At 41.0% G+C, this 15,972-nt stretch overlaps 1 protein-coding gene across 5 annotated transcripts in view; it reads right to left on the minus strand.

The window, feature by feature from the left end:
- Nucleotides 1-15,972, minus strand: part of plppr2a (phospholipid phosphatase related 2a) — a 146,955-nt gene that overhangs the window by 3,584 nt on the left and 127,399 nt on the right. For 2 of the 5 annotated variants that reach the window (XM_074696134.1, XM_074696133.1), the window contains 5 exons: nucleotides 11,938-12,126; nucleotides 4,665-4,785; nucleotides 3,970-4,220; nucleotides 3,633-3,809; nucleotides 1,691-1,818 (listed from right to left, as the gene is read on the minus strand). In XM_074696134.1, coding sequence (XP_074552235.1) covers nucleotides 1,691-1,818; nucleotides 3,633-3,809; nucleotides 3,970-4,220; nucleotides 4,665-4,785; nucleotides 11,938-12,126 — 866 coding nt within the window. Of the gene's footprint in view, nucleotides 1-99; nucleotides 294-1,674; nucleotides 1,819-3,632; nucleotides 3,810-3,969; nucleotides 4,221-4,664; nucleotides 4,786-11,937; nucleotides 12,362-15,972 lie in introns of those variants that run through there. The other 3 variants (XM_074696131.1, XM_074696132.1, XM_074696130.1) reach the window with 3 other exon arrangements.

The following is a 15,972-nucleotide window of genomic DNA, read 5'->3' on the forward strand; positions in this document are numbered from 1 at the left end:
CTGCAGGGGAAAGAGAGGAGTGAGAAAAAGAGAGGGAGGATGGAGCAGAGAGAGAAAGAGAGAGGGCGAAGGGGGAGAGAAAAGTGAAGAAAAGAATAATCAAGAGCAATGTCCGGGGGATGAGGAGGTGGAGGAGAGGAGGTGGAGGAGAAACAGGTGTAAAGAGCAGAAACAGAAATAAGGCAACAGATAATGGTGAGGAGTGGCGAGGACAGGCAAAAAATATTCAGAGTTGGTTAGAATGGTTGGACGTAGGTGTTGTAAGGTGGGGAGGAGGCGGAGAGTGCAGGATGCTGAGGGAGTGAGGGACAAGGGAGCAGAGTGAGAGGAGAGGTGGGAGACAGAGGAAAAGAGGCAATCAGGTGAGGGTTAGTGACAGACCACACAGGACACAGACCACTAAGACTAGGATGAAGACTCCTGCTAAAGAATATTTTTAGAGGATGTTAGAGGAAATGTTTAAAGATGCTATGAGGAGGATCTGTTCTAACTGCACTCCCGGGCCCCGCAAACTGTCGTAAATTACTTTCAGCAGGGCGCGTGTTTTTGTTTTGGAATTAAATGGAGATCTGATCGAAACAAATGATCTTTGTTCAAGACAACTTTTTACTTGATACAACGTGCCAAGGTAAAGTATTTATCAGTACAGTTACGCAGCGATATGGTTTGAAACATGACATTAAGCAAACATAGAGCTGGCTTTATCTTAGCGACGTCTGCAGCCTGATGCTCGGACGTATCTGTAGGCTAATGTGACAACAAGTAAACACTGTCTGTTTGTAAGTGGTTTAGTAGCCGTTTGTATTTAGCGCAGCTGGCAGTCCGGTGCTCTAAGACATGTCCGTAATGTGTAACGCCAGTAAATCCTGGTTAGCTATGTCCTGCCAGTCATCTACCAATCAGAGCTAATGTAACGTCACTCTTCATTTAATTGATTGACTCTCAAGTTTGAACAGACCACTGCAGAATAACTGCTGACTGTGGGTTGTAATGAACATTATCACAAACAGTTTAGCCCCGTGTTATAGAGTGATACAGCCCAAGCTAAAGGCTAATTAGCCTAATTAGCCTTTAGCTTGGGCTGTTAAGCTTTCTTCTTCTCTTCTGTCCTTTTTCTGTCTGATAGTTAGGCTCCTGTGTCCACCATCACTTCTAAATTGATCAATAATCAATCTTATTTTCAAGTGTGGATTACAAACAGGCATATATCTAGAAGGAAGCCTTTTTCAAACTCCTCACAGCCTCTTTAACGATCAAAGTTAACTTTTTATTATTAACTTATATCACCTGTGGTGTTTTAAAGCTTTAAAATACAGTTAACCCTTACACTTCCCGAACAAACCACAGTACGTTTCCCTAAATGATACCTTTCCATCTCTCTATCTTGCAAAAGTGACTGGCTTTGCGTATAAAGGAGAGCATCTTTTTTTTTTCCAAGTAAACATTTGCACGACTTTTTCTTCCATCCTCTAAACAACATTGTTTGAAGTTTGAGGGATCCACTGGGTGTTTCTGTGAGGTTTCAGGGTGCAAGAGGGGGATCCTGGAGCATGCGTGTCGAGGCTTTTTTTCCTCTTAAGGAAGAACAAGGATTCAGGTAAGAGACAAGGGATGAGTATCTCAGCCCGTCTTTAGTGAGCGCAGGCGTACCTCACACCTACCCCCGCCCCTTACCTGAGGGCCACTTAACTTTTCGAGTGGACTTTCCACACAGGGCATCGTCACCATTGGCATCCCCAGCACGGACTCAGGCCGCTGGGGTCGCAGTGGAAGAGGAGTGGGCTGCAGCTGTTTGAAGTTGTTTATCACACAAGTCACCTAGAGATCAAAAAAAGGGGTAGAAGATGTAGCATGAGGCAACAAGAAGAAAGCTTTAAGGATAATTCACATTTCTTTTGTCTGTAAGTTTATATGTAAAGTATTTCAACTGAAGCAAAGTTTACCTATAATGTTCATCCACCATGAACTTGAAAAAGTTTTTGGAAAATTTTCTAGTTTGCCTACCGAAGTCCATAGTGCGTACTGTTTTGTGGTTGTTAAGTGTCTTTAGTTTTCATTTAATTACTTTTAAAAAAGCAATTAGTCACAGATACTCATTACCCTACCAAAAATGTAATTAAATTAGTAACCAACCTTCTCCTTCACAAATATAATTAGTTTCAAGGAAAAATAATTGTTATGTGGCTTTTTTGAGAAACCTTTAAACACAAGAAAAGAATTTGGAACTTTCAGCAGGTTTTGCTCTGGGAGGTAGTTTACACCTCCCATGTAGATTCTTGTCCAGTGGCGTGCACAAACTTTCTGAAAGACAGGGGTGAAAAGAAAAAAAAGGCACACACAGCGTGTGATTTTGCTTCCCCATGAGGGCAGCCTATTGCTGCATTCCATTTGTACTTGGAAGTCCCAATTTCCGAGTCCCGAGTGGGAACGCCCTTAGAGGTCGGAATTTCCGACTTGTAAGTGGGGGCACCCACACCACCCCGAGTTCCCAGTAGGAAATTCCGAGTTTCGGGGTTAGTAATTAAGCTCTTATTCGATTCTTTTTATTTTAGAATTTCTGATTAGTGCCTTTCGCAATAAATCAGCCATATATACTGTTTAATTCTATGTTTATATACAGAAATACTGCTTTTATGGCAAGTTTTTCCGACTTGGCAACTGGAACACCGAACTCAGAGATGACGTCATTTCCACTCCCGACTTCTCAGTTCCGAGTAAAAATGGAATGCAGCCTATGATGTTTCAGAAGTACTGCCAGTAATTTAATGCTGAAAACACCAGTTTTACTGCTTCATCATCATTTTTGCATCTACTTCTGTTGTGTAGCTGTTTGCAACGTGTTAAGGTTTGTAACAACACCCGCCTTAACTCTGGCATTGATTAGCTTACCATGAAATTGTACCTTACCTTTAGCCAATCATCATTATTCATGTGTCTGTCACCCCTCCTCCCTCACCAAAGACCAAGTGGTTTCTAAGTTGTTCACGTCTTGTTTTAAGCCCCGTTTCCACCAAGCAGTCAGGTTTAGATCAATACAGTTTGGTATGGGTTGGCTCTGTTAAGCTCGGTCCTGCTTGTGTTTCCACAGCCAACTGTGCCCCCTCGTGGTAGGCGGCATTGTAAGCTGGATGCTGACAGTCGCATCAGTAACATAATAGTGTGACACCATGGCAGCGCAACACAGTGTACCCCACTAATAAATCCACCAAAGAAGAAAAATGAGTAAAACAACACAGTAAACAAAGAGCAACAATGGAATCCATCCAGCATTTCATCTTCTTTGTGACTGGCATGTAGCTCTTTGATACAAATTACAATCAAGCTTTGTTTCAGAGAAAACTGTGCCACCAGGAGAAATGCAGCTGCTGTAGCTTAGTAAGTGACGATTCTTTCAACCAATCAACGGTCTGCAGTGTTGTTGCTCCACCTTCTGAGATCGGATCGGTTCTGTCTGGCACCACTACGGAAGGGTGCCAAAAAGTGGGACGGCTTGTCTCAGTTATTTGGGGATCTGTCCCGGGATAAGACAAGCTAGAGACAAGCCAAACTGAACCGCTTGGTGGAAACGGGGCTTTAGAGTCTGGAAACATGGATAAAAGCTCTTATTTTCCTTCTTTTCTTGTCACTCTCACCAAAAACACTGCAATGGACCCTCCAGTGAAAAACCCAGCGAGGACATCGGCCCAGTGGTTGCGGTACTCAGCCACTCTGACTATGCCAACCAGCATGGCCAGGCAGAGAAGGGTGAGGCTGATGGTGGGCTTGGTCAGCCGTGTGCCTTTGGTCTTGAACACCAGTGTCACGTACATCTGCAGAGAGGCACAAAGGAGGGCACGCACAGTAGGGTACAATAAACACAGAAAGCAGCACAAGACACACAAAGATCTTAACTGCCTGACTCAGTTTATCAGAGATGAGACAAGAAACGACTCTTTCATCTCTGATCAGAGACGGCACAATCCAACCTACCACTGTGTACAGGGCGCAGTAGACACTGAGTGCTGCATCCTTGGATGGGAAGGATTTACGTGCAGACATGACAACCAGCGGGTTGCCCGTGCAGGCTCGGCGCTCTGCGATGTACTGCGTGGTGGACTGACAGCCTAATGCTGTGTAGTTTGGTCTGCAGGCAGACAGGAAGTGAGGCGTTTGGTTTCCTGTCACCACCTGCCCAGCGTTGGCGAAGATGGCAGTTGCAAATAGGCCAAAGGCATAGACACCTGGAGAAGGGTGTAAAGAGAAAATGAGCGTTATACACGGGACGGGAAGTTCTAAAAGATCAAACATGGGGTACATTTTTTACTTCCTGAAATAGACCTCGCACTTCATTATCAGCTAAGGTGTAAAATTTCATCTGCTTCTCGTTTAAATCACCTTAACATGCAAATTTATCAGCTACCTCATATTCACAAGAACCTCTCTGCAACGCTGCTGAAGAAAGAGTCATTGTGTTTCAACAAAAAATTACATCCCACCTTCTCATCTAATGAGCACTAACATGTAACAGCTCTGTTTTCTAAATGATTGGAGCTCAGCATGGCCACATTCACACACATTAATTTATTGGTATACATTTTTTTCCTCCCTTGGAGCTACAAATAGACACAAAATGCCCTTTCACAAGCCCGTGAGAGTGTCTGTGTAATACAGAACAGCACATTCACCCAGGAAGCGTATTATGCGCCTCAGCAGGGGGTTGAAGTAGCAGCAGTCAGCAGTGACGATGGTCTTCTCCTGGGTTCCTTCTGCCTTGGTGAAAAATGCACACAGCTCTCCCACAAGAATCTGTTCAAACACAATAAACACAGAAAACGTGGTTGAGAATGATAAGCAACAATAGGGACAGTTTCTCAGCTGTGTCAGGACCAACTTTTATGCTGTGGGTAGAAGAAAGCAACAGCAACTTAAATTTCAGCGGCGAGGACGAAGTGGCCTATGGGAGGGAGATGTTTTTTTGGTAACACTTTATTTCAGAGGTCTGCAAATTTCAACACACTTAAATAATAATTAGACTTTCTTTTTTCTTATTTCTTTGAAATTACCCCAAAAATTTAATGAGAATTTGGTGAAAATTAGCACATAACTTCTGGTCAGATTCTGTTTTGCAGTGCACCTGTACTCACAATGTCTGTCTATCACAATCAAGTCAGGCCAATTTACAACCCCACTCTTGGTGAATATCACATCTGAAGCTTTCAGTTGTATCATTTAAAACATTACAGGCCGAATCATAAAGGTATATCATTTTGAATGTGATCACAATTATGCATATCAACAAACTCTGTACAAAAGAACTTGGTGAAATGAAATAACAAATAGCTAACTATCAACTGCTTATTGGGAAATTTAGTTATTCACTTAACATTTCAAAGTTAATCATCAGAGGAAACAATGAATCTAACTTCTGTTTTCAAGAACTAAACAGCTATTTATCACCTGCTTCTCTGGAAATAGCAGAAACGTTGGGATACTTCTAAAAACCTTTTGTGGTGGTTTGTGATTTAATTTCAAATAAACTTTTTGCTAATTGTCACCTTCTTACCTTCAAGACCAATGTTGAATATTGGCACCAATAATCTGCCAGGCCGATAATCAGTCTATCCCTTGTTAAAAGTGACCTGAATTCGATTTTTTCCCTCATATGTGACCCATATCTGCTTTGCTTCTGACAGTGTGAACAGCGCAGGTCACAATGAATCTGTCATTTTAGCGTCACATTCAGGCCACTTTCGAATGTGTTACTAATTACGTGTCGGATCTTTTTGAAGACGACTGCAGTGGAGCGACACATGTCCCAGTTCTACGCCGCAGACAAAAACGTTACTCTGCTCTTCTTCCTCCTTTGTAACATAATCTGCTCACAAATTTTGCTGACTGACGCTACACACTGTTTTTAACTCAAGATCGTAAATGAGACCACCAGCTGCCGCCGTGTTTGTTTCCGTAAACACCATTCTGTGCATGATGAGGCCATATTTGAAAATGCAATTTGAACAGCCAAACAAAAAAAATGGATTTGAGCATTAATGCATGTAGTGTGAACGTAGCTTTAGACTCCACTGCTCTCCCTGCAGAGCATCTACCACCGCAGAGTCCACCGGTGAGCTGCCTCTATCCTCGAAGACCCAACCCACCTCCAGCGTGGACTGTTCAAACTCCTACCCTCAGACCAGTGGTACAGGAGGTTGTTCGACTCCCAACTGAGTTTAACAATTACAGACTACCTCATGTTTGCACATATCACACTTATATTGCCCTGTTTAAAATATGATGTCCACTCTCTTCTGCCTTCAGCTGCCTGATTTTTTTTTTTTATTTGTGTATCTTTTTTAGTATTTCTATTTTTCTTTGGCTATTTTTAACATCTTGTTATTGGCATTCCAAATAATTTATGGTTTCAAACACTTTAAATCTTGAGCCTTGAATTTAGAGAACGGAGAAGAGCAGCATCAGTAAGGTAGAGCAATAATGGGATTACGGCTAATACAGCATGAATGAGTTATTCACGCGTTGATAGCATTCATGTGAATAATGCATCACATTATTTCAACCACTGTTCCTAAATTATCTCTGTGCACTGCACTGGGATGCACTCTAGCTCCTTGCCTCTGCCCCGTCTGCTCCATTAAAGGCTCACATTGAAATACAGGGTTTATTTTTCTAAATAAAACCATTGAATGTGTCCTGGTTAAGAAGAAATTAATGTTCCAGTAATAATGAGTTTTAGAAATTGGAGGATAAGTGTCCACAGAAAAATTGGAGTGTTGACAGGGTTATAATTTGGGTGAAACAAGAGGAATAAGTGTGAGAGTGAAGAGTTCACTGTTATAAATAAAAGCGACCCAGAATCCATCTGAGTCTGCTCAAGTCAGCTGGAGGATGCTGCTCTGTGTGTGTGAGTAATCAGATCTTGATTTGTGTCAGTGGTCATTAGTCAAATTTGAGAGCGCAGGCAGACTGGCCCCATTTTTTTGAGTCTGCGACTATTAAAAGACAATATTCTGGGATGTTTCACCCACTTTGAGATGAATGAGGAGGATAATGGCAATGGCCGAGAAGCAGAAGCAAAAGAAAGAAAGAGGAACAAAAGAAAATGGAGGAGACGAACAGGCAGTTAGGTTTTTGTCATGTGAACTAAATGGTAAGAAAGAGAGTCACAAGTTTATTCGTTCACCGTTTTTCTGACGAGGAAAGCACAAAGAGGTGCAAAGCTGAGCATCCCATTATCCGACATCATTTATAGCGCTCTCAGTCTCCGCATCCTGAGGAGGATATGTGTGAATCAGGTGAACAGGTGATACGAAAGACACTGCACCTGTCTGTTAAGACCGACATCACCTTCACTCACATGTTCTCACAGAAAGAATGCGTGCTAATGAGGCTGTTACTAAAAAAACAAAGACTGACAAATGGCAAAGCAAACCAAACCATTCCTGCTAACCTATCACAGAATTCATGAACAAAGATGTTTTTCCATTCACTGAGCTGCGTGTGACATTGCAACAACTTCACAGCTTCAGTAAAATAACAATATACACTGTATTCCATTTTTATAGGGAGAATAATTCATAAAATGTATTGAAAAGGAAGAAACAGTTAAGGTAACGAAAAAAAACACAGCAAAAATCAAAATAATCTGTTGTTTTAGAACTGTGCTATTTTAGGTGGAAGGGTTATTATCGTTAGATCAGAGTTGAGGTTGTCTTCCAGGCAAAGTGGAAATCTTGCAGACTGTAAAATTTACTTCTGTATGCGTATCAGAAGCACAGATAGTTGAAGCAGATAGAGATGCTCTAATGTTAAAGAATGTCAGTTTTTTCCTCTCTGAATCAAGATTTCATCCCTTCTTCTTTTGCTGCATTTCTTCGTTTTCCCAACAGTGACACAACTTTCACCAAACAGAAACAACAGCCGAACACATTTAAAGAGAAATAAAGCTCTAGAGAACAGAAGTCAAGGGGCAACCAAGGGTAGAGGTGAGAAAGCCTTCAACCAGGGCACATATGCTCCCGGTGTCGCAGCAACCAATGCCCTTTTCTCCCACCATGGAGTCCACCCTGCCATCTGTCTCATTAACCTGAATTCAAGCCACTCTGGACTAGGCTGGACACAAGTGTGTGTGTATGTGTGTTTATAAGTAAGTCAATAAAAAGAAAAGATTAAAAAAAAAAAAAAAAAAAAACAGAGGGAGGGATGGAGGCTCTGATCTGTGTCTGTGTGATTGTGCATGAATGTTAGAGGTCATTTTTAAGGGAGGTGTGAGGTCACGGCTCACCCCTGGGTGAGGCATTCAGTTTAATGTCAGCTCACTGACATCAGGACCGAGGAAACTGAATGTGAGGATGCTGACAGGTTAGGGCTAAAACTGTTTTCTGCGGTCAAAAAAAGGACACGTACCAAAAAAAAAAAAAAAAATTGTCCTTTTAGAGAAGCTATACACAACATTGTTCACCATTATTTTTGTGAATAATGTGTTAATGCGCTTGCTCAGACCCTGTTTCTGAGTCTCCCCTGGTATAAAGTTGAAATGGATCTAAGGTTCCAAAATGACTAACAACACCAGGTGTGTCTTGGTCCGGCTCTGTTCTGTCATAGCACTGGATCAGAAAGTTTCCATTCAAGACAATGTGTCAACTCACTGGATCCGCTCCAATGTGGTCTGCATTCGAAAAAAAAAAGAATCCTTATCAAGTGTTTTTGTCTTCTTTTTAGTAAAAGAATGTCTTTTTAGACTTAATATGAGCCACATCCACCTGACTAGTCCAAAAAATGTCTTGTTTCAAGTTTTATAAAGACAAAAAGAGGTCTGGATGCTTGTTTTTGCAGTGTGGATGTGTCCCTGCTACGGCAGGTCACAGGTTGTACCTACATCCTGTTTTTGCCAGGTGTTGGAGCTGCCTGTGATGCATCAATTTAAGAAAATGCAGATTGAGTGAGACAGGAAGTTGTGCATGGAAATGTCAAAACATCCAGTCAAAATCAAAACTTAATTGAAACTACAAATGGCCAAAATGAGCAGAGCCAAGCCAGGAGTCAACAGGTTTGAGGCTCATTAATAGCTTGGGAAGTGCAGGCGCTCCTCATTCGCCCGACTCAAGCGCTCTGACAGTCCTGTAAGGTTCAGTCAGTGTCATCAACACACTACGAAGCAGAGCAGGATTGGAAACGTATATGGTATATTTGAGTTGTGACTTCCTGGTTGTTTGAATAAGTTTCAATTTGAAGTACCTGAATGTTTTAAAAGTAAGAAACAACAAGAAACAGACAAGTTTGCCCACAGTGTATTTATCTCTATTTCCAGTAGGACTGGGACAATATGCTGTTCTCGCGATTCTGTTATGCTTTTCGGGGTGTTCAATTTTAATTGTGATTCTTTGATATTTACTATTTTTGCTATTTTTAGTTTGCTTAACACCAGACCATGTGAAAAAGTTAAATGATGATGATAATGTCTACAGACTAAATCAGGAGCCAGGTTTTCGCATAAAATGCACATCACGCGAGTCAGAGAGAAACATTTCGCCCTCTGCTGGAGAAAAGTGATCATTAACTGTAGCTACAGCCCCAGCTAGTGGCAGGTGAAGCTACAGTGTGGATACACACAACATTGGACTGGAATTTTGGACTTCACTTTTTAAAACAACTTGATGAACAGATTAATAATCCTAGAGCTGATCACAGAGTCAGCTACACATGAACAACCCTACAAAAGATACGAGAAACAGGATCTGGTCCCCTCTTTTCCAAACAAACTCAGATATATGGTAACAAACTTTTCTGTTCAAACAGGTTTTTAGTGTCTGGTGCCAAGACCGCTGGAGAACCCAAAGTATTAAAGTAATTTTCTGTAACACTTTACTTTAGAGGTCCGCAAATTTAATCGCACTTAGGTAATAATTAGACAAAGTTTTTTCTTATTTCTTTGGAAATAACCCCAAAATTTCATAAGAATTTGGTGGAAATTAGCTCATAACTTCTGGCCAGATTCTGTTTTGCAGTGCGCCTGTACCCAGTGTCTATCACAATCAGGTAAGGCCAATTTACAACCCCACTCTTGGTGAATATCACATCTGAAGCCTTCAGTTGTATCATGTAAAACATTATAGGCCTAATCATAAAGGTTTATCACTTTACATGTGATCTCAATTATGTATCTCAACAAACTGGGTACTAAAGAACTTGGTGAAATTAAACAACAAATAGCTAACTATCTACTGCTTATTGGGAAATTGAATTATTCACTTAACATTTCAAAGGTAATTATCAGAGGAAACAATGAACCTAACTTCTGTATTCAAGAACTAAGCAGCTATTTATCACCTGCTTCTCTGGAAACAGCAGAAACGTTGGGATACTTCTAAAAACATTTTGTGGTGGGTTGTGAATTAAGTATAAATATGTTTTTTTGCTAATCGTCACCTTCTTACCTTGAAATTTGGAGTAAATTTCAAAGAAACTGGAAAAAAAAAACAGTGAACTACCAATTGTAACTTGCGACAATAAATTTAGACATTATTTTAAAGAAGTTATGTGCTAATTTAAAAAAAATAATAAGAAAAAACTTTGTCTAATTATTACCTAAGTGTGATGAAATTAGCAGACCTCTAAAGTAAAGTGTTACCTAACTTTCCTGAGTACACATCCTAAAAACTTTCCAGTGAGTTGTCTCTTATCTGCTGCCGCACAAAAGAAGAAGAGATGAAGCCCTACAGAAAGGCAGAAAGTGGAGCACATTCGCACCAGACTGCAGCTATCACAGAGAGTTACTGCGATCCACCTCATTGCTTATTACACACCAAAGCCTCTGTCAGCACAGGTTAGGGCCAACTTGCTGGTGTAAGTAGTGTGCTCTGACCCAGATCAACGTCCAAAGTCATATATCCCCAGCTGGAGCAGTTTCAAAGGTAGACTTGCTTCAGACTGAAAGTGTGCGGGTTGGCATTCTGGTGTTATCATCTTCATTAAACAATTAATAAACTATTTTTTTACAAATGAGTTTTCTCTCTGAAGGCATAAAGATGGAAAGCCTTTCAGCCCATGAACTGGATGGTCTGGTCTTAGCAGTGTTAGTGGGCCATGGTTTTGTCTGTGTATGTAATCCAGTTTGGGGGTTTAGTCTGTTGTGGACTGTGCTTACAGGCTCAGTCTATCTGAGGTGTTTTCTGCTTCTCTTTTAAGTTTTCTTTTGGGGGTTTCAGCTGCTGAGGATTGTGTCTGCGCTCACAGTCAGTGCCAGGTGTTGTGCATTTCACGCTCCCTGGCTTCTGGCCCATTCATGCACGTGGAGGAGTAACACACAAAACAACAACAATAACACTCCCCCCTCCCTCTTCTAAAAATGACCTCCTGTTGTGATCCCATTTCTCATCCCTTAAATCTTAGACTTTTGTATCTATGCAGCATTTTTGCCAGAAGTTATAACATATTAAGTTAATCTCCCCATCATTGAACCTAGAGTTATCTCCTTGCTGTAAACTGTGAGTCAATCCAGGCTAACTGCACATCCATCACCGTCACATTTCCTTGTTGTCTGGAGGGTGGGGGGTTGCTCCATGCAGCTTGCCAATCTGCTCACTTTACGAGCACAAGAAGCAATTTTTCAGAAGGGATGCACCGATCGGATCCTGGTATCGGGTATCGGCACCGATCCAGCCTCTCAAAGCAGAATCATTTTTGTCTTTTACTCAAAACATTACCAGTCTTGTCTCAGGTTATTATTTCACACTGGTATCGGATCAGGATCGGTATCGGTATTGGTCAATACCCAAAGCCCAGGTATTGGTAACGGGACCTGAAAAGTTAGATTGGAGCATCCCTTTTTTCACAAGAAAACACACAAACTTTAAGGCAAAACCCTTAACTTCCACTGCTTAAGAGAAAACATCCACTTCTTTTAATACACCTCCTTTAACCCTTAAGAATTCTTCCAGCTCTTACCGTGAAGGTGGGCACAGCTGTGACCAGCGAGTAGATGAGCACAGGGGGGATCTTGCTGATGTTTTCCGGACCTGGGTAGGGTTTGGAAAAGCTCTTGTCGTAGCAGAAGAAGCCCTGGATGTGCACAGGAAACGTGTCCGTGTACTCGAAGTAGTATGCCAGCAGCACTGTCCCAGCCATGATCACCAGCTGGAAATAAAACATGATCCCACCGTTAGGATGAGAACAGGTAAGCAGAGGATGGAGAAGGAGGGGAAGAAGAAGAAGAGGAGAGGAAGAGGGGAGAGCCAAGTCCCTGTTCCCCTCAACCACAGACACATGCATAGGAATTAGAGAGCGAGAGCGACTCAGAGAGATTTAGAGCTGGAGAGAGAGAGAGAGAGAGAGAGAGAGAGAGAGAGAGAGAGAGAGAGAGAGAGAATCAGCAGGGGAAGACTTGCTCTTCAAGAGATGAAAATAGGAACAAAACACTGAATAAAAAGAGGTTCCATGTCTTTACACGAGCCAAAAAAAGATCTGCTGCTGTGAGAGAGACGAAGAGAGGTACTGAATTTACTACAGCTGAACTGTTGGTGCATTTATAGACAATGTGAATGTGTGTGTGTGTGTGTGTGTGTGTGTGTGTGTGTGTGTGTGTGTGTGTGTGTCTGTGTGTGTGTGTGTGTGTGTGTGTGTGTGTGCGTGCGTGTGTGTGTGTGTGTGTGCGTGTGTGTGTGTGTGCGTGTGTGCGTGTGTGTGTGTGTGTGTGTGTGTGTTAAGTACAGAGCTCCATGCTTGTGATTAGACTGTGAACAGCAGTGTGAAGAGGCTTTAGTGGTTTTCTACATTAGCTTGTGTGTTTACTTAAAGATGCTATGAGGAGGATCTGTTTTAACACCACCACCTTGTGGCCCGGAGTCTCTGCACACTGTTGTAAATTACTTTAAGAGGGGCATGTGTTTGTTTTGGAGAATAGAAACAAATTCTCTTTGTTCAAGACAACTCTTTACTGGGTATGATGCGCCGAGGTAAGGGACTTATTAGCAAAGCTATGTAGCGCTATGGTTTGAAACGTGTCATCAAGCAAACATTGTAGTAGAGGCAGCCTGGACATATCTGTAGGCTAAGATGACAACAAGTAAACACTGTCAGTTTGTAAGTAGTTTAGTAGCTGTTTATATTTAGCACAGCTGACAGCCCAGTGCTCCTAGACATGTCTGTAATGTGTTACGTTGGTAAATCCTGGTTAGCTATTTCCTGCCAGTCATCTACCAATCAGAGCTAACGTAACCTCACTCTACATTTTATTGATAGACTCTAAAGTTTGAACAGACCACTGCAGAATAACTGCTGACTGTGGGTTGGAATTAACATTATCACAGTTTAGCCCCTGTGTTATAGAGTGATGCAGCCCAAGCTAAAGGCTAATTAGCCTTTAGCTTGGGCTGTATCACTCTTCTGTTTATCTTTCTTCTGCTCTTCTGTCCTTTTTCTGTCTGACAGTTAGACCCTTGTGTCCACCATCACTACAAAACTAATCACTGAAAATGTTTTCTGCAAAGAAAAACACAGATCACTGTGTTTCATCTCTTTTTACTTCTAAACTTCATCAGCTGGCGTGGTGTTGTCATAGAGACCTTGACGTGCCATAAATCAAACAGGTCCTGGTTGACCTGAACTGGAAGCAATTTAAAATAACGTGTAACCAGCAATACTGGTGCTAATAATCTCATTTTAAAATGTGGATTACGATAAGGCATATATCTAGAAGGGAGACTTTTTCAAGATAACTATCAAACTCCTCACAGCCCCTTTTAAAGCAAGAGAGTAAATTAAAAAAAAGTCTAAGCTCATTTTGCTGAAGGGTTACATTTGAAAATACATGACAGGATTTTTTCTGCAAATACGACGTGTCTATCATGAAACGGCCAGGATGAGAGAGTGAGGGTGATTGAAAAAATAGTTTAGAGGTTTGACCAATTCTGTCAGTTTTAGAGAATATTTTGAGTTTGAAAGTCAGATTTCTGACACTTTACATAGTCTCCAGGAAGTACAGCGAGTCAGGTGTCAGGAGTCACAAAACTGAGATTGAAGCAATGCTTCTCACCGGAATTTTAGACATTTGAGAAAATTGCTTGAATTGTGGCTTTAAACTCAGATTCATTTTTTAACTTATTCATTTCTTTTTTTGAAAAAGGGTTTTTTGTTCTGTTTTGGTGATTTTTTGTTTTGCTGATACAACAATGGGAATCACGGGCTCTGGCATCTCAGAAATAAAGATTAAATTCTTAGTTAAAATTTATTTTTTAATGGTAGTCCACATCAGGAAACTGTTCAAAGCTAAACCTGAAAAGACCTCATCACTGTCCAGCAGGAGGTCTTTACCTCAAAATCTCTTTTTACTTCAAAGTCCTCGAACTCCGGAAGAAAGTATCACTCACAATCAAAAGGTTGAAATTTTTGACTCCTACAAACATCTTGGCATTGTGTTTGACTCACCTCAAATTCAGTGTAAACCTTGAGCTGATCGCCGAATAGGGTCAACAAAGAATTCACTTTATGCAGAAACTGAAACTCTTTCAATGTCTGACACACTTTCTTGAAACTTTCACCATTCTTTCACTCAAAGCCTTCTAACATGTTCTCCTACCTGCTGGTGTAATAGGCTGTCTGTAAAAGACAGGAACAGCTTAATCATAGTGTGCTCTGAAATTACTGGAGCTCACCAGAGACACTTGGGCACAATCTGAGAGGAACAAGAAGCTGGAAGAGCAAAAAGAATTATCAGCTAACCAGATCATGTTCAGTCAAATGAATTCTCTCTCTCTTGTGCCTTCAGGCAGATGTTAAAATGTACCCCAAAGAAAGGCTAATCGCTACTCAAAGTCCTTCATTCTTCACGCTGTTAAGTTCCTAACACAGATCCCACCCATTTTAAATGACTTTAATTGATATGAATTTAGGGTACATTATTTTTTATTTCCCTTTATTACAGTTTTTACATTGTCTTGTTTTTACCTCATTTTCTTTTATGTTATCTTGCCCTACTATTTGCATATGTAGAATACTTAATATGTTCAAACATCTCCTCGTGTCCCAAGCTGCAGGCATGAATGTACACTGGAGCACGACAGATAAATTGCAGCTTGTGGATTGAATAAAGTTGTCTGAGCTGAAGTTATTGAAGTCCAAACTTTTCTTTGTAGTTTTATGATAAAAATGTAAATAAATAAATAAATAAATAAAATGAGGAATTACATTTATCGTTATTTTTTTTCTTAAGCAAAAAAAAGAGTGAGACAGTGACAGTTGGGGACCCTCTGGGATGTTTTGCTCTAAGTCGCCTCCCTCTGAAAAATAAACAAACATGGCTGCTTTAACATCTGCGGCACAACCTCTTCATATTGCATCAAGTAAATTATAAGTCAAAGTAGAGGTATAAATTTGAGAGTTAAGTTGATGAATCAGGTTTATTATGTGTCTTTCTGGATGTGTCACACTCTCTGAACAGAATTGGACTGAAGTCAAAGCAGCGTGTCGTATCTCTGTGTGCTTTTTTTTAAGTCTGAGGTGAAGTGCAGCACGCATACCTGATGGAAGCTCTGTGATGGGTTCGCTTGGGCTGTGAGGGGGTGTTTGATTCCAGTGACTCACGGAGCTTTCCCTTGTTTTTGTGTTTGACAGAATAGTGCTCCTCCCCTGCATTTACCCAGTGTATTGTGACTAGCTCTGACTCATGCTTGTGATTGCTAAACTGCCAAAACGGCAATAATTCCACCACTTAGAGTCAGTCACGTAGTTACATTCCTCTAAAACTCATGAACAAGGTAAAAGATGTAAGGGTGTTAAAGTCGTGAGTTCACTTTGAGCTCATGCTTGTCAGAGTTAAAAACTAGTAGTAACGTTTCCCTGCAAAGATTTACGAGTGGGGTCATAGAATCACTTCAATATTCAGTATTTCCATTTATTTTTAGTAGCAGCAACATATCAAAGCAGAATAATCAAATACGGAATTATTGAAATTGTTAATTTATTTGTTGTGCTATTTTATTTCCT

This window comes from Halichoeres trimaculatus, unplaced genomic scaffold, assembly GCF_033239565.1.
Source record: "Halichoeres trimaculatus isolate MK-OKI-2021-1 unplaced genomic scaffold, fHalTri1.1 fHalTri1_scaffold_20, whole genome shotgun sequence".
Classification (NCBI taxonomy): Eukaryota; Metazoa; Chordata; class Actinopteri; order Labriformes; family Labridae; genus Halichoeres; species Halichoeres trimaculatus.